At 34.5% G+C, this 20,928-nt stretch overlaps 1 protein-coding gene across 1 annotated transcript in view; it reads right to left on the reverse strand.

Moving 5' to 3' along the window:
* Positions 1 to 20,928, reverse strand: part of SIM1 (SIM bHLH transcription factor 1) — an 81,010-nt gene that overhangs the window by 13,749 nt on the left and 46,333 nt on the right. Inside the window, exon 10 of the mRNA XM_051997446.1 lies at positions 20,743 to 20,908. Coding sequence (XP_051853406.1) covers positions 20,743 to 20,908 — 166 coding nt within the window. The remainder of the gene's footprint in view (positions 1 to 20,742; positions 20,909 to 20,928) is intronic.

The raw sequence follows: 20,928 nt of genomic DNA on the forward strand, positions 1-20,928 counted from the left end.
AAATCCCAGGTTCTCCAGCACACAAAGTTGGTACATATGGAGACAGAAGTCTGAGTGGCCACATTACAGCTCTTCAAAATCCCAAACACCTTTTCTTTTAACAAACTTCAGGCCTGTCTTTTCAAAAGAAGAGGTTACCTTCACATTCACCGCAGTAAGTGGTTAACTAGTGTCCACCCTCTTCTCCATCAGCAGGGATCAGAGTTTCAAGCATTTGCCATACAGAAGTCTTCACCATATGCTCACCCTTGGAGAAATTCAAACCATCTGTGCTCCTCCAAGAGAGGGGTTGCTCAGATTCTGTTTTGTTTTTATAAAAGTATAAACCTGGTCTATTGCTGAAGTGCTTCAGTCAAGTCTTTTGAGCTCTATTCAGAAAGAAAAAAGCTTTCCCTGAGTGCATGTGAGAAAGCAAGCACTTTGGCTCAGTGTAAAGGAACATTCTGTTCCTCATTCACAGAGAAAAATTCCACATGAGGCAAACCCTGAGCAGACAGGCATGAGGCAGACACACCAGGGAAACACTTCAAGAATACACTAAAGCAGAATTTGGAGACTAAGGGTCATGCCAGTGGCTGAGAAACAATAGCAGCAGATAGGCTGCCTTGGAGTACAAACAGCCAGAGGTGGGATGGTTCACTCTAAGTAAATATGTCATAATGACTTGAAGAAGAAGAGACATAAATAGTAACAAACCCTTCCAGGTGGCAGCTTGAATTCAAAGGACAGCCAAAAACCTGACAATCTGTGGAGCACCAACCTGCTGAGCCACATTCAGCTGCTATGGGAGCAATTCCACTAGATTATATATTCTTTGGGGCAGGAAATACACCCCTTGTGCTTAATATAGAACCTTTCCATCTTATTTTCAATATCTCCCCACCCCAATCCAACCATAGACAGAAGCTTCCTAATAGCAGGTGCCAAATGAATATCTGTTGAAGACAATAAATAACAACTCACATTTATATAGTGGTTGTGTAGCTTGCCAATAATTTTGTCCATTACAAATTGGGAAACTTTACCAGTAAGGAAACACAGATTCAGAAAGAAGGCAAAAGGGCCTCCATGAAAGTTTCTCAATTTTTAAGTCACAAAAATCAAATTTGTTTCTCGGCTTTGACACTGACCATCCATGTGACCATGGACAAATGAGAGATCATACTTTTAGAAATAGAAATCTTACCTAATTTTTCTTGTGCAGCAAGATAATTGTATAAATATGTATGCATATTTTGGATTTAACATTTTTACCATATTTAACATATATTGGATTACTTGCCATCTAGGGAAGGGGATGGGGGAAATGGAGGAAAAATTGGAACACAAAGTTTTGCAAGGGTAAAAAGCTTTAATTTAAAAAAAGAAATATGGATCTTAGAGAGCAATAAGTCCAATTCTCTTCATTTTATTTTTCTGTGCCTCAGTTCCTTCATTTGTTTAATAAGAATAAAATTTGCATCTCCATGCAAAAAGGAGGATTGTCATGAGGAAAACTTTTAATCAAGTTCTATCACTGTTAATATCCCAGTGACAAACTGTATGTTTATTGTCTGAGGTTAAATTGGAGGGATCCCTTCAATGTCATTAATTCAATTCAGCAAGCATTTATTAAGCTTGTTATATATTTACTGAGTTTTTTATAATTATAGGCAAGCAGGTGGCACAATGAATAGAATGTAGAACCTGGAATCAGAAAGATTTGCATTTGAATGTCTGAATCTAAGCAAAGCAATTAACTATTATCTGCCTCAGTTTCCTCACTGGAAAAGTGGAGATAATAATAGTAGCTATCTCCCAACATTGATTTGGGGATGAAATGAGATAATATTTGTAACTTAAACCTTAAAACACTAAATGCTAGCTAATAGTATTATTTTTAAACACCTTACCATGTGCCAGATATTGTGCTAGGTAATAAATACAAAGACAAAAAAAAAAAAATGAAATAGTGACTAGCTTCAAACCACTTATCACCAAGTTAGTCATAGGTTGGTGAAATGTTAGGCCATAAGAACTTTCAAACGCTGTATCCTAACTTACAAAGATGCTATGATTAATGCTGATATCAGAAGCACTCATTGTGACAAAATCATAGATCCTTCCAGCATTCAAATATTATTGTTAAGTCATCTAATTACAATAGTAGCAAGTGCAGGAGTTTAAATTACACAGTAGAAATTTTGAATGTCCTTTCAGTGCTCTTGAGCTTATATCATACTGCCGCTATATTCTTTTAGAAAATGTAAATTTGCATGTACATACAGCTATAGTGAAATAGCTAAGTGGTACAGAGAATACAACACTGGACTTGGGATTCAAATTCTGCCTCAGATACTTACTAGATAGTAAGTATGTGACTGAGCAAATCATTTCATCTCCATCTGCCTCAGATTCCTCATCTGCAAAATGGAGATGATAATAATAGCACCTTCTTCACAGTGTTGTTGTAAGGGTCAAATGATATAATATATGTAAAACCTTTTACAAACTTTAAGGCACTATATAAAGTACTTATTATCATCATTATTAATTCAACAGATATTTCCTGAGGGCTTGCTATATCAAGGCACTGAATAGATATTAGGGGAAAAGATGATAAAACAATGTCTCTGCTCTTATTAAGCTGATAGCCTACAAGAGAGATTAGACTAGTATACATACAAATGAATATATATATATATATACATATATATATATATATATGCATTAAAGAATCTAAAACACGAAATATATGCAAACACCAGATGTATCCATTTGATGAAAAAACTGTGATTATCTCACTAATATACTATTGGGTAAAAACCAAGGTTTTCCTTTACTGTGTTATCTGGAGGCTTTGGCATTATCCTCAATTCCCACCTACCACATATTTAATCATTTGCCAAATCTTGCTGTTTCTGCAGCTATCTCTTTTTCCCGAGAAATCTCTCCTCTCTCCAGTTCACCCTCCTCAAAAGTGATTTTTCTTAAGCAGCAAGTTTGATTCTGCCATTTCCCTGATCAATAGAGTCCAATTACTTTCCATTGCTTCTAGAAGAAAATGTAAATTCCTTTCTACTTATTCTGCATATACTTATATGTATACCTGTCTCTCTTCTGTTGAACTGTGTGCCCTTTGAGAGTAGGTATTGTTTCATAAATTGTATTTGTAGTCCCAGCTCCCTACCCCTGGTCTGGAGCAGAATAGAAGCTTAATAAATGTTTCTTGATTGGCTGATCTTACCAATATGGAAAAGGGATCTAAAATTGAAATAATGTGCCCCAAGTAATATAACAAACAAGTCAGTACCATATTGATGGAAAAGAAACCTGACTTGGAAACTTGGGCTCAGTTTTCCAAACACTAGTTTCCAATTACCCTTGCTCAAGTCAAACAGGATTTGTTTCTAAACAAAAAGCAAATCCTTTGAGATACGATTAAAATTACAAGTAAAAGTAAGTGAATGTGAATCCTTTGTAAACCACACATCCTTGTAAAGAGATCTCCAAGTAACTACTAATATGTTTCTACTGTAGTGATTGTAAACCAGTTAGCATTAAATGGGACATTATAAATTTTTCAAACTTATAATTGCCTTCCTATGAAAAGACAAAGTTCTCCCAAAGTCATTTCACATTTAATGTGACATTTCCTCTGATTTCTAAGACTGAAGAACCACAAAAGTCTACTTCTGAAACAAAAGGAAATATTTAGATCCTATGTTTAAATTAATCTCCACAGATAGGTCAATGTAATCTCACTGGGAAATAATATATACTCATTTTATTGCAACCAGTTCCATTCTTTTTCCTAGAAAGGTGATTTTCATACTGACCACTTCTCACAATACTAATTCCCTTCTTAATCCTCCCACCTTCAATTTTTCTCATTCCTCAAGCTCGACTTTTCAAAAAGTCACTCCTTGTGAGCACTTTTATTTAATTGGTCCTGACATGTCATTTAATAGACTTAGGGCATTTGTAATATGAAAAGCATATTCTGCATAGTCTTAGAAAAATTGCCTGGAGGTGCAGAGAAATTAGCCTTATCCCAGGATCCAACCCAAATTACAATAGGCAGGTTTTTTGAATCCCTCTCTCCACCATGACATGATAGCTCTATTGTGACTAAATAAGAAAATAAATAGAGAAAGATCTACTTGTTCAACTGCAAAACTTCCACTTACTAAACATAAGGGACTATACTTCTAGCAGAAAAGGCAAACCACAGCCACAATCTCTGCTGCTTCTCAATTTGGGCTCCTAATCCATGATATAGCTGTGCCTCCCTGAAGCTTAACCTGCTTTCAGAAATTCAGGCTCAGCCTATCAGCAAAAAGGCAAATGATTTGAGGATAAAGGTTCATCCAAAAATGGTTATTTTTCCAATAGATTCCTTAGGAGGGCATATTTGAGCAAGACAGGCTTGGCTCAATTCTCACAGGTTAAATAAATGATAAAAACCATAAAAGATACTGAGTGGTATGAAATCCCAGCAAATTTTCCCAAAGGGCCTGCTTTAAACTAAAACACCCGCTTTGGGAAATCCTTGCTGGGCACTTCTTCTAATCAAGCCCCCAACCTGAAAAGAAAATGTGTGCAGTAGATATAGCCATGCACATTCCTCTTGGGGTAATATGTTTAAGATTCATGCTTCTCTCAACAATTTGTTGTAGGCAGGTGCTCAGCATTCATCTGGATATGGAGGCAACAACCCAGCTCAGGAAAAATGCCAGATGTTCATATAATAAATGTTATAGTTATCTATTTTTTTCCTGGCAGCTCATTCAAGTTTTTACCATTTTTAGCTATAAAATATATAGTGAAATCCTCTTATGGTAAAGTCCTGTTTTCCATGAAAACTTTCACTATATTAGGCGTGAGCAGCTTTCTCCTTGATTTGTGTCTTAACCATGAGAAAAAACATCACAGATGCAGACTGCATTGTACTGAGAACATATGCATGCTTTTAAATCACTTTTATCTTACTTTTTACTAATGTAACCCTGAAACATAAAATATGTTCTTTTTTGCATTCGCTGTTATGGGCAGAACAGATGGTGAAAGGGTTAGATTAAAGTAATACAGCATGTCCATTAAAATAACCCCCACTGCTGGTGATTCTTTATTCAAACAGGAGTCATGTTTACTATAAAAAAAAAAAAAAAGACTTTTGCTTTAGCATTTGGAGTATGCTGGAAGTCTCCAAAAGATCCTTAAGGATAAACATGAGAAGAAAAGAAGAACTAATGTCAGAATAAAATGTATTTCAAAAATATTTTATAGAAGTTGTTTTAGTAATCAGAAAAGCTAAATAAATGCACAGGCCTCTGAGCAGGCAGCTGAACTATCAACAAAGGTAAATGTGGCTAAATTTAGTAAAGAAATTTTTTGAAAAGATTATCTGGGAAAAGTAATTTGGAATCAAAATATTGTTTAACAGAGAAAACTTTACAGTTTAACTGAAACTGTAACAATGGAAGAAATTTACAATTATTTTTTCACACTCACCAAGTCTATTTTAATAATTGTCAAAATTATTGACAATGGGAGGCCTTGCCTGCCACTTTATCAATCATTAAATGTATTATTAAATAGCAAATAGCCTAAAGGTCTTTTTCCCAATAAGATAAAACACATATGGTTTAATACCTTAAAATTTTTGAATCTGGTCAATGAGGTAATATAGTCAAATGATCTTAAAAAGCAAGTGGTGACAGGCATTCATAGTCATTTAAATAAGATCATTTTTTAAAACCTGGGGTAAATTCAGGAAGCTTTAGTTATCTCATAGTACCTTCATTTTAGAATATTAAAGCTTATTGGTTTAGACTATCAATAATATTTGCTAAATCTATTTGTTACATAAAAATCACTGGGGAATTCAAATTTTAATTTTTAAAAATATTCTTTGAGAAAAACTATAGTATGCCTTCCAATCACAATGAAACTCAGTAATAGAGAGTATACTGTTTTGTTATTCAAAATAACTGTGGAACATGATTGGCCAAATGACTAACATTTCAATTACACATAGATTCTAAACTTCTAAGTCATCCCTTCTGTACCTCTAGAGAAAAAGTTCTTAACCTGAGCTTGTTTTTAAAAACATTTTGATAATTATATTTTATTATAATTGATTTACTTTGTAATCCTATGTATTTTATGCATTTAAAAATATTATTCTGGAAAAAGGTCAATAAGCTGCACTGTACTGCCAAAGGGATCCATGATATACAAAAAGTTGGTCCTTGAGTATAGATAACCACTGACATTGAAAACACTGATATTGAAAAAGATGTAATTTTAATATACATATCCATATTAATTACTTGCACAGTCAACTTGTGTTCATGATTTTAGGTTTGTTTTATTTTAAGCTTCAATCTTTTTTTTGTATCTGACTAGAACCAGGTCCATTTCTATTTTTACCAGCAAAATCTCTGGGTTATTTCATTAATAGGGATATGTGAGATTTTTAAGCAAATTGCAAAAGTCCCTAGAAATAGCAGATACTTTTCCTTTATCCAAGACCCCACAGAACAAAAATGCTCTGGGATTCAACCTATTCTTTTTTCTCACAGAAAAAGTAAGCACAAACTACATCTCATTCTATGTCAATGTGATATGCAGCTGGAAAGGAATAGGCAATCTGGAACCAAAGGCCAGATTGACTTCCAATGTAACTCTATCAGGATTCTCCTCTAGGGTTACAAATGGAGTGAACTGGATCCAAAACCATAAAATCCATTCCCTACCCCAAGCTCCCTTCTCAACACACACACACACACACACACACACACACACACACACACACACACACACACTACACACACACACACCTCAAAAAACACCACATTTTTCCAGATAAGGAGAAAAACGTCTTAATAGATGCACTTGCTCAGACTCTCTTAAACAGGCATTACTCATAACTGTTTCATCCTAATGAGTTCACCCTGCCCACAGGTGGAAATGATAATGCCTATTCATTCCAACTAATCAAGATAATACAAAAACATCTAGAGACAATTGAGTAAATCCCAGTTTTCCATGACCAGTAGCACTAATTTTAATAATAATCCTCATCCATAGCTGGCTTAGGGAATGAGCCAGAAGCACTCCACTCTGTCCACCCATTCCTCCAAATCACTATCCGATTGCCCACAACTAAGTGGCAGATTAGATGGGCTTGAATGAGATGGATACAGGTGGTGCCACCTGCTCCACTTCTTTTAGAGCAGTATTATTTGGTCTCTCAGTAATTCAGAAGCTAAGGGGAAAGACAGAAAGAAGGCAGACTGCTCTTAGCAGTATAATTGCACAGTGTCTGCTCTGACTGTGCTGGCAAACTGGCAGACACTACTACCCCCATTCCCTACCCCAGTCCTAGAGAGAGGGTGCATGAGATGTGTAATTTTGAGGAAAGAAATGAAAGCTTAAGGTCATTGTACCAAATTAATTCCTTTCAAACAAAACATATATCCTTCTTTTAGTCTCATTTAAAGTTAACAGACAATTGTTTATTTTTTTCTCCTTGTGTGCAACTCATGTAGCAGAAAACACTAAAGTAAACAAAAATCTAGGACAGCAACAGATATCTGTTAAAAAAAAAACACACACACATCACTATCTCGACTTCATAGGGTAAAAATGCAATACAGGGCAATGTGCTTACAATGTGTTGCAGAAATATGAGGAAAAATGAATGATTTAAGAAGAAAATGTGAGAATTTCTGGTCATGGATGCTTAAGATCTATTCTTTAAAACCTTTCAAAGGTTTCCATAGTGGGTGAGTGAAATTATATTCTGTAAACTTAAAGGGGCACAATCCATCCCCTTTAAATTTTGAATGGAAAAATGTTACTTCTACCAGCAGCAATCATTGCATAAATTCAGCCATAATGAAATTTCATTGAGCAGATTTTGTTGTAATAAACCTTCCTTACTACATTTATGTGTAGGATATATGTATGACCATGAAATATATGTGTGTCTACATGGGTTATCTAATTGTAAAAATACAGTTCACAGACAGCAAAAATAAACATTTCTGGAATTTAACCCATACCTCTCCAAGGAAGGCTGTGATTTTTGCTTTGAGGGCAAGAGGAAAAAGATCATAAATGGATACTTACTCCTTCCTTGAAGTATATCAGGCTTAGTTTATATCTAAATGTTCATCGAAATGCTGGTTGTCTAGAAATATGATTTTTAGGGATCAAAAGTTCATTGCTCTTAAAAAGAAATCTGGGAGTACAAGGAGGTAACCCTTAGTTTATATTCACCAACTTAGCTCTTTCCTCCAAATGACAGTTACACAAGACCATTGCAAATTGCAAATGAAGAGAAAACTCATTAATCCAAGCAAAATAGCTAACAAAAATTGGAATGATTATATGGATTATAATGTAACAGAAAATACACAAGAGTGAATGAGATCTTCTGCCAGAAGTGAGACAAGATATTGGTTTAAACCAAAAGAGAGTGCCCAATTGCCAAAAGGAAATACTATCCCTGAAATCTCTAGGGAGGCGAACTAAAAACTAAGAAGTCAACTATCCAAAAATGTCTGCAACTTATCCTTGAAAGAATCTTTCTTCCAATTATCTCTTCTGAAGAGTCACTAAAAATATATTATGAATCTCCCCTAAAAGGCTTTGGCACTAATTCTAAACTTATGTAGGTTATTCAGCATTACCTAAGTATTCTCCCTACTTATTAAAAGTCATTTCTCTCCTCCACAAACCCAATAGCACAGAAAAAAAAAAAAAACACTTAGGTTTATTTGGAAGCCCAATAACATTTAGAATTTCCAGAACCCTGCTCCACCACCCGTTCTCTGGAGAATGAGATTACAAATTCCAGGCTGACAAGCAAAATAGGAGAGGTATCTTGTTTGAATTGGCCCTGCTTCTTTGCTAGCTGCAAGCTCTCCTTTCCACTTTTAGTCACAATGGGAACACAATGGGAAACACAATGGGAAGTGTTTCATATAAATTCCCTCAATCTGTGTTCAACCGTCTTTCTAATGCCCTCAACCCTTGGTCTATAGCCATCTGCATCCACCTAGATATAGCAGAGTGGTAGGTGTAGTTAAAAAACCTAAGTTTAAATCTCAATTTTACTACTAATATTACCTTGCATGAGCCCCTTATTTTCTTTAATTCAATTTCTTCTGAAATGAGAGGGGTGAAGAGGAAGATCTTTAAGGTTCCTTCAAGGTCTAATTCCTCTTCTTCCTGAGAATTCACATTACCTTTGTTCATATTTCTCTAATGGTCTTGCCATATTCCTGTGATAAATGTATTGTGATATTATTATTATTTGCATATTCTATCAGAACCCTAGGCAAACACAACAGAAACTATGTTTTATTATTGCTTAGAAGCAGGATGATGGGTAAAAGCATTTGTTTGGAATCAAACTTGTGCTTTTGTCCCAACTCTGATACTTTCTAGCTGTATACTTGCTACTTAGTTACCCCAGAGATCTGAAAACTTGAAGACCTATATTGTTCCTCTATTTTTATTATGTTCCTCTACTTTTAAAGTACTATACCATCTCTCTTCTTTCTTTCATTGTCAAACTTCTAGAAAAAGGGAGCCATATTAATTTCATCTACTTCTTTACCATCCATTTCTTTTTATCAATCTCTGGAAATCTGGCTTCTATAACTAACATTTTACTGAAACTACTCTCTCAAAGGTCACCAGTAACTTCATAATCACCAGGGTCCTCAGTCTTTGTCTATAATATCCCACACTGTTGAAGGTCTCCCTCCTTTTGGATATTTTCTCCTCACTTAAGATTCTGACACTGCAAATCATTTGGTTTTCTTCTTACTTCTCTAGCCAAGTTTTAACCTTAAAGGTTTGTGTCCAGGAGATATTTCCTGCTTTTCTTAAATGCCTTAAATCCTTTTGAAAGGCTTTCCTTTCTCTTCCTTTAATTAAATCTAAGAGATAAGCATGGCTCATAATTAGAAGGAAATAAAGAAATCATAAAGGCACAATTTCAAACCACTAAACAATAATTTTTGTAAGTCTCTTTTCTATAGATTTAAAGCAAACTCTCAGTATCTATATTATAGTAATCAAAAGGCTTGGAAAGTAAAAAAATAAAAAAATAAAGGAGGAGGAAGAAAAAGAAGAAGGAAAAAGGAGGAGGAGGAGGAGGAGAAAAAGGAGGAGAAGGAGGAGGAGGAGAAAGACAAGGAGGAAGAGGAGGAGGAAGAAGAGACAAGGAGGAAGAGGAGGAGGAAGAAGAGGAGGAGGAAGAAAAGGAGGAGGAAGAAGAGGAGGAGGAAGAAAAGGAGGAGGAAGAAGAGGAGGAGGAGGAGGAAGAAGAGGAGGAGGAGGAGGAAGAGGAGGAAGAGGAGGAGGAGGAGAAGAAACCACTTTTGAAACCACCAGCTTCTGGTTGGTCCCTGTGGGAGCATTATGTTGAATACTGAGTAGCAAGAGTAAAGGAAAAAATTCACTTTCAGTTTGTTCTCTTCTCTTCTTAATGTGTGTCCTGGGAACGCTTTAAGTTTTGCAAAGTTCTTAATACACATTATTTCAATGGATGGATATCTACCATAGAACTTAGCAGAGTGCTATTAATTCAATTCAATTCAACAAACAAACATTTATTAAGCACCAACTATGTGGTACTATTCTTCCCCAAAAGTAAAGTTTTGATGTCTCATCATTTTGTAGAAATGACCATGGATTCTCCAGCGAAGTGTAAGCTCTAATAATAATTATTGGCATTTACTTAGTTATCTTAAATTGACATTTATATAGTATCTTTGTCAAACACCTCACCTACATAATCTCATTCAATTCACTCAAGAACCCTATGAAGAAACATAACAATGGATAAGCAAATTGAGACTGAGAGAGGTTAAACAGTTTTTCTAGAGCTGTATAGTTAATAAGAATATCAGATAGGACATGAAACAGGAAAACCTGGACTATGCCTTTCAGTGGCTTGACAAGCTGTTAATGTTGGTTTCCCTAATTTAGGTTTTGGTATTCTCTCCACTAATCTATTCAACAAGAAGAACACTCACTATTCAAGACAATTTATAAGTAATTTCTAGATTGAATAGTCATAATTCTATATATGTACACAAAATCACATGTGCTATGCATATATTCTTCCTTCTCATAACCACTTATCTTCTACTAATCCTTTTATACCACTATTCATTTTTTTCATTCTACTTGTTCTTTTCAACCCACATCCTGTTTTAATTCCTCTAATCAAGGGTAACTTGTTCTAGGCAGAAATATATATCTTATCTATTTCAAACTTCAAGCCATTAGGACCAAGTCTACACATAGTATTTCAAGACATTAAACAAGCTGAAAATATTAACCTACCTGGAAGAATGAAAATAGAGAGATCATTGCCACTAACCCAGCTATCCGCTAACCAATCATCAAACTTCCATGGAATCCTGAGCTCATCATCATATGCATTCTTTACAACTATACAGATTGCAGCATATCTGTACCTTCTCATCCTATGTAAGCCTTGTCTATATTCTCTCATCAACCCTCCATCCAGAAACCTAATATGATGGAGGCCTTATGCTAGAGCAGAGTTTCTTAGCATGCACACAAATGTGTGTGTGTGTGTGTGTGTGTGTGTGTGTGTGTGTGTGTGTGAAAGAGAGAGAGAGAGAGAGAGAGAGAGAGAGAGAGAGAGAGAGAGAGAGAGAGAGAGAGAAAGGGAGGGGATTTCTTTAGCAACTGGTGAAACTATGACTCTTCAAAATAATGTTTATAATCCATAAAATTAAAAAATAGGATTAAGTGAGAAGATAATTATATTGAAATAAAGATTTTTAAAGATTTCTTTTTTCTCATTCAAGAGATCATCTGAAAGCTGTGCACAAACATCAGGTTAAGAACTTTTAACTTTATTTTTAGTTTGTCCATTTGGATCTAGCACTCTAGCTGTCCAATTGGTATCCTTCATTCTCACTATATAAATGATCTACCCCCTTTTCCAATCATTCATTTCCTTGAAGACTCTTTTTTTTTCATTTCTTGGGTATAAATCAATTATAATCTGTCACCATGTTGCCTTGTAGTTATTGCAAATAACCATCCTATCTATGAAAAACTTAGTTTTTGAATAGCTTCATAAAAATACTCATGCTCATATGGAAAATGCTCTAAATAGCTACTGAAAGAGAAATTAAATTAAATTTAAAACAACCCTGAGGTACCACCTCACATCTGTGAGATTGGCTAATATGACAGAAAAAAAAAAAAGATAAATGTTGGAGGGGATGTAGGAAAACTGGGATTGGGACACTCGTGTGCTGTTGGTGGAGTTGGTGGGGAAATGATTCAACCATTCTGGAGAATCATTTGAAACTATCCAAAAGTCTGCATGCTTTGATCTAGCAATACCATTACTAGATCTATATCTCAAAGTAATCAAAAAATGGGCAGGGGAATTTATATATACAAAAATATTTATATCTTTTTGTTGTAGCAAAAAAATTGAATTGAGGAGATGTCCATTAATTGGGGAATGGTTAAACAAGTTGTGATATAGAACTGTAATGGAATATTATTTGTGCAAAAAGTAAAAGATGAGCATGATGAATTCAGGGAAAAAAAACTGAAAAGAAGTACATGAAATGATGCAAAGGGAAGAACTAGAAGAACATTGTACATGGTGACAGCAAAATTATATGATTAGCTGTGAAGAGCAATATAATGATCCAAGATAATTGCAAAGGATTTATTATGAAAAATGCTATCTACCTCCAGAAAAAAAAAAAAAACTGATGGCAAATGCAGATTGAAGTATGCTATCTTACATTTTTATTGGGAATCTTTTTAGTCTGTATTTTTTTAATAACATGACTAATTTGGAAGTATGTTTTACACAATTGCATGTGTATTAAATATTTAAAGGGAGAAGGGAGATGAATGAGATAGAAAAATAATTTAGAACTCAAAATTTTAAAAATGGATGTTAAAAATTGTTTTACATGTAATTGGGAAAAAATAAAAATCTATTTTTAAAAAAACAATACAGACTCGTCCATGATCACACAGATAGGTTTTAAACACAGATCCTGTCACTCTGGAGCCAGTGGTCTTTCTCCTATACCATAATACCTCTCTAAAGAAAAGTCTATAACCCTAATTATTCCCAGACTGCCTTCCATTTTTGTATTATCTAGGACTGACTCTGCTTAGATTTCAAGAACAAGTGAAATCAGATGCATTCAAGGTGATAGGGCCAAGATCATACAATATCAGATTTGGAGAAAGTGGCAAAAGTTTTGCTAAAAGGAAAGATGTTCATGGTGAACATCCAGGTCAAATACTGCCTCATCAATGATGTTCTCCCTGATGTTTAATTGACAATTATTTTCACTTCCAATTGTTAAATGGTCAAATGTTATGAACAGACAATTTTCAGATGAAGAAATTGAAACTATTTCTAGTCATATGAAAAAGTACTCCAAATCATTATTGCTCAGAGAAATAAAAATTAAAACAACTCTGAAATACCACTACATACCTCTCAGATTGGCTAAGATGACAGGAAAAGGTAATGACGAATGTTGGAGGAGATGTGAGAAGACTGGAACACTGATAAATTGTTGGTGTAATTGTGAACCAATCTAACCATTCTGGAGAGCAATTTAGAACTATGCTCAAAAAGTTATCAACCTGTGTAGACCCTTTGATCTAGCAGTGTTACTACTAGGCTTATATTCCAAAGAGATCTTTAAAAATGGAAAGGGACCCACGTGTGCAAAAATGTTTGTGGCAGCCCTTTTTGTAGTGGCTAGATACTGGAAATTGAATGGGTGCCCATCAATTGGAGAATGGCTGAATAAATGGTGGTATATGAATGTTATGGAATATTATTGTTCTGTAAAAAATGACCAGCAGAATGATTTCAGAGAGGCCTGGACTTACATGAACTGATGCTAAGTGAAATGAGCAGAACTTGGAGATCGTTACACACTTCAACAACAATACTATATGATGATCAATTCTGATGGACATAGCTCTCTTGAAAAATGAGATGATTCAAACCAGTTCCAATTGTTCAATAATAAAGAAAATCAGCTACACCCAGAGAGAGAACTATGGGAAATGAATGTGGACCACAAGACAGTATTTTTATTCTTTCTGTTGTTGTTTGCTTGCATTTTTGTTTTCCTTCTCAGGTTTTTTTAATTTCTTTCTAGATCCGATTTTTCTTGTGCAACAAGATAACTGTATAAATATGTATACATATATTGTATTTAACATATACTTTAACATATTTAACAAGTATTGGACTACCTGACATTTAAGGGAGGGGGTGGAGGGAAGGAGAGGAAAAGTCGGAACAGGGTCAGTATTCAAAAATTACCCATGCATATGTTTTGTAAATAAAAAGCTATAATATAAAAAGAAAAAAATTGATGACTTATGAATGCAAAAAAAAATTTATTTTCACTCTCCTAAAATAATCAATGAGGAGTTCATACCTCTAAAACACTGAGTTTCTATTCTGTATAAATTCATTTGCTTATTATCCTATCTACCCAACAAGATGATAAACTCCTTGGAGATACAACCTATCATTTCTTCCAATAATTAAGGAACTCTCACACAGCTCATAGCCACTAATATATTTCTTTCGAACTGATTCCTAGCTATTCCTCTTTGTAATATCTTGTTGTTATTCAATCATGTTCAAGACTTTGTGACCCTTTTTGGTTTAGATTTGTTTTGGTTTGAGGTTTTTTGTTTTGTTTTGTAAATATCTCTACAGGATCTATTTTATCAGATAATCAGAGATTAAATGATTTTCCCAGAGTTATACAGTTAGGAAGTATCTGAGGTTGGATTTGAACTCAAATCTTCCTAACTCTGGGCCCAGTACTCTATCCACTGAGTCACCAGCTGTCTCAGCAGCATTTAACTGGCACTTAGTAAATACTTGAAGTGAATAAATCCACAACACTGAAATCTCATCTTAGTAACTAAAGAATAGAGATGGATAAACATTGAACTTGTGTTTTCACTTGCATCACTCCCTGATGTCATGGTGCTCTTCAGAAAATGAAGGATACATTCCTTCACAACAACAACAACCTTCACTGGTATAAAGAAGCTCTAGATAATGAAACTTTCTGACCCAAGGTCACACTGCTAGTTTGTCAGTGAGGACTTAAAGCCAGGAAGCTATTTCTCTATGCCATATAGCCCAAGGATAAGTATGACCAGTTAATCAATCATTCAAAATGCATTTATTAAGCACCTACTATGTGTCAGATACCAGCTAAGTACTAATGATACAAAAACAAAACACCCCCTACCCTCAAGAAGTTTACATTCTGAGGAAAACAACCTGTTGGCACATATAAACAAATATGTAAAATATAAAGAAATGATAAGTTATATCTGTAATGTTAGTCAAAAACATTAATATTTTATGTCATATTGGGCTGGAAAGTAAGTTCCACACATTTAGTATTTTTGGATCAGGAGAACTCTGATGCTCATCTAAATGGAATGTTTTATCTTTATAAAGACAAACTCAATGGCAGGATAATATAGCTAAAATGGAGATGGTTTAGTGCAACTCAGTAGATCTGAGCAGAATTATTGAAAATTATCTCTAATGTTGCTTCTAAGAGTTTTCCCAAGATGATTCAAAACAAGGGCTTTCTTTTTTGACCTCTCTTATCTATGCTATTACACAGAGGTGGAAAGTTGATTGAGCTATTCATTAAAGTGACCAAAATATAATCAAGTCTGAACTCATTCCTAAGAGGATCATCACACCAAGATGGGGGATAAAGGGCTGGCTCATCATTTACTTCCATATGTAACTTGGATGAGAGGATAGAGAGATGGCTAGTTGGCACTTATCTTTTACATACTAATAAGTATGTCAGACCAAAAACAAAAAGCTATGTTGTAGGCCACACACAGAGAATCAAATAGCAATATCTGACTCCTCTTCCATCTGGGTATATTTAAACTTCATGACCCTTGGCCTCTTATCTCTGGGAAGATTAGCACAGGGTGTAAACCTTCTGGACACACAAAGTAGAGCCTTTGTCATTTGTCCCAAGTTTTTTCCATCAATTAAAAGAGGCTACTTTTGGATATGTTATCCCTTTGCTATTTTCATTACTCCTTTTGACCAAACCATTTTTAAGAGTAAATTCTAGGATAATTTTTGATCTATTTGGTCATGCCCAGTGAAGTATTACATGCTTAAAATACATGTTAACTTTTGTCCCATTACAGTTTTAAACTTGGTATATGCCTGCATATATGTTTGTAACTACATATGTATTTCTGAATTTCTGGTTGATAAGGTTGATTTTGTATCTTCTTTCCTCAATGGGATAGGATTCTAGTTCTAAAATCTATAGTGCTTATGTGGAGACACTAAGGAAAACTTATCTCCATCAAAGACAGAATTTTATTTTCCCACTTGAACTTTTTATGAAATCCTTAAGAGAGAACCTTTTTCATGATCAAATATTTCATTCCCTGATAATGAATTGGGGGAAGGGGAAGCTTTTAGATCCAGTTCAATATTTGAGATTTGTTCCATCTCTTAGTATCCCTTAAGAGTCACCATTCAGATCTCAGCATAGAGGGAGCAACCAATGATATTGAACCCTCTGCATGGTTTTGAAATTGACATCATAGAAGTGGGAAAATCACTCACTTAAATTTATTATGCCTCAAATTTTACATAGGAAAATTGTTTACTAGTTTACCCTAATCACCTGGAATTAAAATATCACAGAAACAAATTGTGTTTTTTAAAGTGGGATGTAATCATTTTAGTTTAACTATAATAAATGTTTTCTAAACAAGAACAACAAAAACCTGAATAGTAATTTCTCCTTCCTCAGAGAACTAGTAGAAGTTTCCAGTCATTCAAAAAAAAAAATCTCAAAATAGGGAAAACCTAAAAGCAAAGAGTATTTATATTCAACGAATCTGCACAGCTTTTTGGAGACATGGGATCTTTTCCACAGAACTTAAAAATTGTTATAACATGGCATCTTCCCAGTGCCCCAACCCCTAGTGCCTTTTCTTCTAAGATCATCTTCCATTTACACTGTATTTATTATCTTGAATACACCTAGTTATTTTCATGTTGTCTTCCCCATTAGAGTATGAGTTTTTTGGTGGACAAGAATTATTTTTTCCTTTCTATGAATCCCAAGAGTTCAGTACAGTGCCTAGCACATAGTAAGGGCTTAATGAATGCACATTAATTGAATCACACTAGCTCTGGAGTAAGAAGACTAATTCTCTGATACTACCTATGTGACCATAAACAAATCCCTTAATATCCCTGTTCTCAGTTACCTATTTTTATGTAAAAGAGATCTCAAAATAATCTCTAAGAGCTCTTTTACTCTAGATCTGTAATTCAAGGGATCCTAAGATACTTCTACTCAGAATTTTCAATGAAAATCATTTTCACCTCCCCCATCCCCCACAAATTATGAATATAGAAACTGAGTGTGAATCCTCAGAAAGGGTTTTGTTTTTTATTCATTGTTGTTGCTGTTGTTTTTACTAATGGCAGTATAGTACCATCATTGGGATTGAATGACTGATTTTTTAGACAACAAGCATTTCCAAATTCAATCAGTTTCCATATTGTCAATTCCATTTTCAAAAGACCTTTTACACTATTCGATATTTTCTCACTCATATGACCATCACTTACTTAGGATTGCCATGAAGGTTAACCTATACCACTTCAACAGTCCCCTAACTGGTCTCCTTATTCTAATCTATCCTGCATGCCTCTGCCAGACTAATCTTACTAAAAGTCCATTTTCACAGGGCCACATCAAAAATTATTGATTTCCTTAGAGTCATAATATAATGTGCACTAAGGTACAAGCTCCTTAGTTTGGAATTCAAAGACCTACAATCTGATCTCCAACTTTCTGCCTTTTCAATCTAATCTACTAAAACTTTCTCAACATGAATTCTCTGCTCCATTTAGGCTGGCACAGTCACAGTCCTCCCATAAACATATTTTATATCTTCCTATATTTGCTCAACATACACATATATACATACACACACACGCAAATGCTTATTCTCTCTCTCTCTCTCTCTCTCTCTCTCTCTCTCTCTCTCTCTCTCTCTCTCTCTCATACACACACACACACACACACACACAGACATAGGTTCCCTCTTTTTGATGCCTACCCAGATCTTGCTTCTCCATAAAGGCATCCTTGGCCACCAAGTGGTTTCTCATGTCTCTAAACTATTCTATCCACATACTATCTGTCATATTCATTTAGATGACACTCATTCTATATTAACAACCTGGTATTGTTTTTGTCTAATTATTCATGTGTATATATTTTATTTCCCCAACTAAATTGTAAGCTGTTTGAAGGAAGTAACCATGCAATATTCTTCTTTTTATATTTCATAGCACTAAACAATGTAAATTTTCATTGGATTTCTTTAATAACTATTTGCTAAAAACTATGAAAGCAAATATTAAGAAACTGATCTAAGTACAAGAATATTCCAGAGAAACTAAAGGAGTATTTTTTTCCACAGAAAAGCCTGTTGGCTAGCATAAAAGTCTAGAAATTGAGACCTTCAAGTACTAATCCCATCATGAAGCATATATAGATATGGCTTTATATATCTGTTATTTTCCCTACAGTAATGGCTTAGGTCTTGCCTACAACATTTATACCATGGTCTATAGAATAACTGACTACCTAAACATAGAGAAGAGTTTTGATTAGACCCATAATAATTAAATTACCCAATTTGCTGAAAATGTACCATACTATAAAAATTCAAAGTGTACAAGTGTTCACCAGAGAAGATTAAGCAGATTTCCCATTGCATAGAAGTCCCAAAAGAGAACAAAAGAATGCAAAACTTCAAGCACTCCATTTGTCATATGAAAAAAGTGGCAATAATCTGATGTACATAAAATTGAATTCTTAAGAAAACCATAAAATGGAATTTCAGCCAAAAAACTAGATGAGTGATCAAGAGTCTGCACTCCAGTACCAAATTTGTAACTTAAAAAAATACAACAAGAGGGGAAGCTAAGTAGAACAGTAGATAGAGCATCAGTCTTGAAGTCAGGAGCACCTGAATTCAAATCTGACCTCAGATATTTAACACTTGTTGCTGTGTGACCCTGGGCAAGTAACAACCCCAAATGCCTCAGTAAAAACAAACAAAAAAAACAAAAAACTATAAACAAACCTCTCAATATATTATATTGCCTTCGTATATTGCCCAGCACTTAGATTTAAGGAAAGGGGGTTAGGTAAACATATTTGAGGTCAAAACAGATTCTCCAAAATTATGAAAGGAAGACTAAAGTTCAATGACAGAAGCTTTAAAATGTTATTAATATCTTTATCTTAATAAGACAAAATGTTATCTATAGTCATTTTAACCAGTAATTTTAAATTTTAATAATTTAATATTTTTGTTTATTTTATTAGATTTAATATTTAATAAAATAATCATTTTAATTAAAATACAAAGTACAATGCTTTTAGTCTTCAAAATTGATGGCATGTGCTGGACAACATTTAAGGTCAATGAAAAATTGGTCTTCTCTTCTTTACCACTGAAAGACTTTTCTCCAATGGAAAGTTTAAACCTCCCTAATGCAACCAGTGCTTGAATAATCAAAAATCAGATAACAGGCTCATTTATTCATAAAGATTTGGTAATTCCTAAACCCACTGAGATTCTGATTTCATTCCTTTTAAAGATTGTTAACAGATTTTTTAAAGTTATTTTGAAATGATAAGTTGACGAAAGGGAAAGCTTATAAATACAGCTTTGTTCTGTGTTGTATAAAGTTATTATTTTTGTTAGAGCCTCGAAGACCATCTCTTATCATTTTTGCTGCTCAAGGGAGCTATTAGAAAGTAGAGATGAAGATAAAATGAAAAATCAAGAGGGCCACAGGTTTTTTGGTATTTGAAGTTGAGAATTCTGAGTCTTCTAGTGAATTCTTCATGCAAGAGAATATCACATTTTGGCATATCCTGCCAAGCCTCTGTATAGCGAAAAATCATGACATTTATTTCTTCTCATTCCTGTTACTATCTTTTGGTATTTCTGTGACACCTCCTTTGAGTCTCTATCCACACTCTTGGCAAAAATGAGTAAGTTCAGAGCTATTATTTCAATCATTTCTATCATCTGGAATAGACTTTCTGCTTCTTTCTTCCTCATGAACAGCACATCTGCTTCTCAACTGCAAAAGGAATCACATCCTTGATCCTTTGCCTAAATATTTTATTTTGGTTCCCCTTTCAAATTCTGGTCATAGGATTAAAAATTTCAATTCCAAACTCCTGGCCTTTCTATATCTTGGCAAATTGGCTGTTTCCTTAAAATATTTTAGCAAAAAGTTTCTAGGAAAAGACATTTAGCCAAAAAGCTGGAGTCTGTTATGCTTTGTGTAAGCTTTAGTATACTACAGATATGCAATCAAAACAAACAAAAAGAAATCAAGGCATCCCCTGAAATTTATTTCTACTAGCTGAAAAGTGGGAAAATCCCATGGATTAAGAGAAAACCAAATTTAAAAAGTCACCAGTGGGATAAAAACTTCTTAGATGTGTGGACATTTCGATTGTATCAAAACTGGATGACTTATTCTAATCAGTTTCATGATTTCCCCAAACGTGAACTCAAACCAAATGAAATGAAAAGAAAAACATCTGAAGCAATCCTTTCACATACCTGAGGATATGGAGATGTCCTGGATTTTGATTTTGTGTTTGAGAGGCGGGGCTTATTCCCCTTTCGGTTGTCAGTTATGGTGGGTGTGGTGTTAGTATAGGAGAAGGATGGTTTGGTGGCTGTGATCTGATCCAATGAGAGTTGTAATCCTTTATACTCTGTATCTCTGCAAAAAAATATAAAAGG

Source organism: Antechinus flavipes, chromosome 4 (genome assembly GCF_016432865.1).
Source record: "Antechinus flavipes isolate AdamAnt ecotype Samford, QLD, Australia chromosome 4, AdamAnt_v2, whole genome shotgun sequence".
Taxonomy (NCBI): Eukaryota; Metazoa; Chordata; class Mammalia; order Dasyuromorphia; family Dasyuridae; genus Antechinus; species Antechinus flavipes.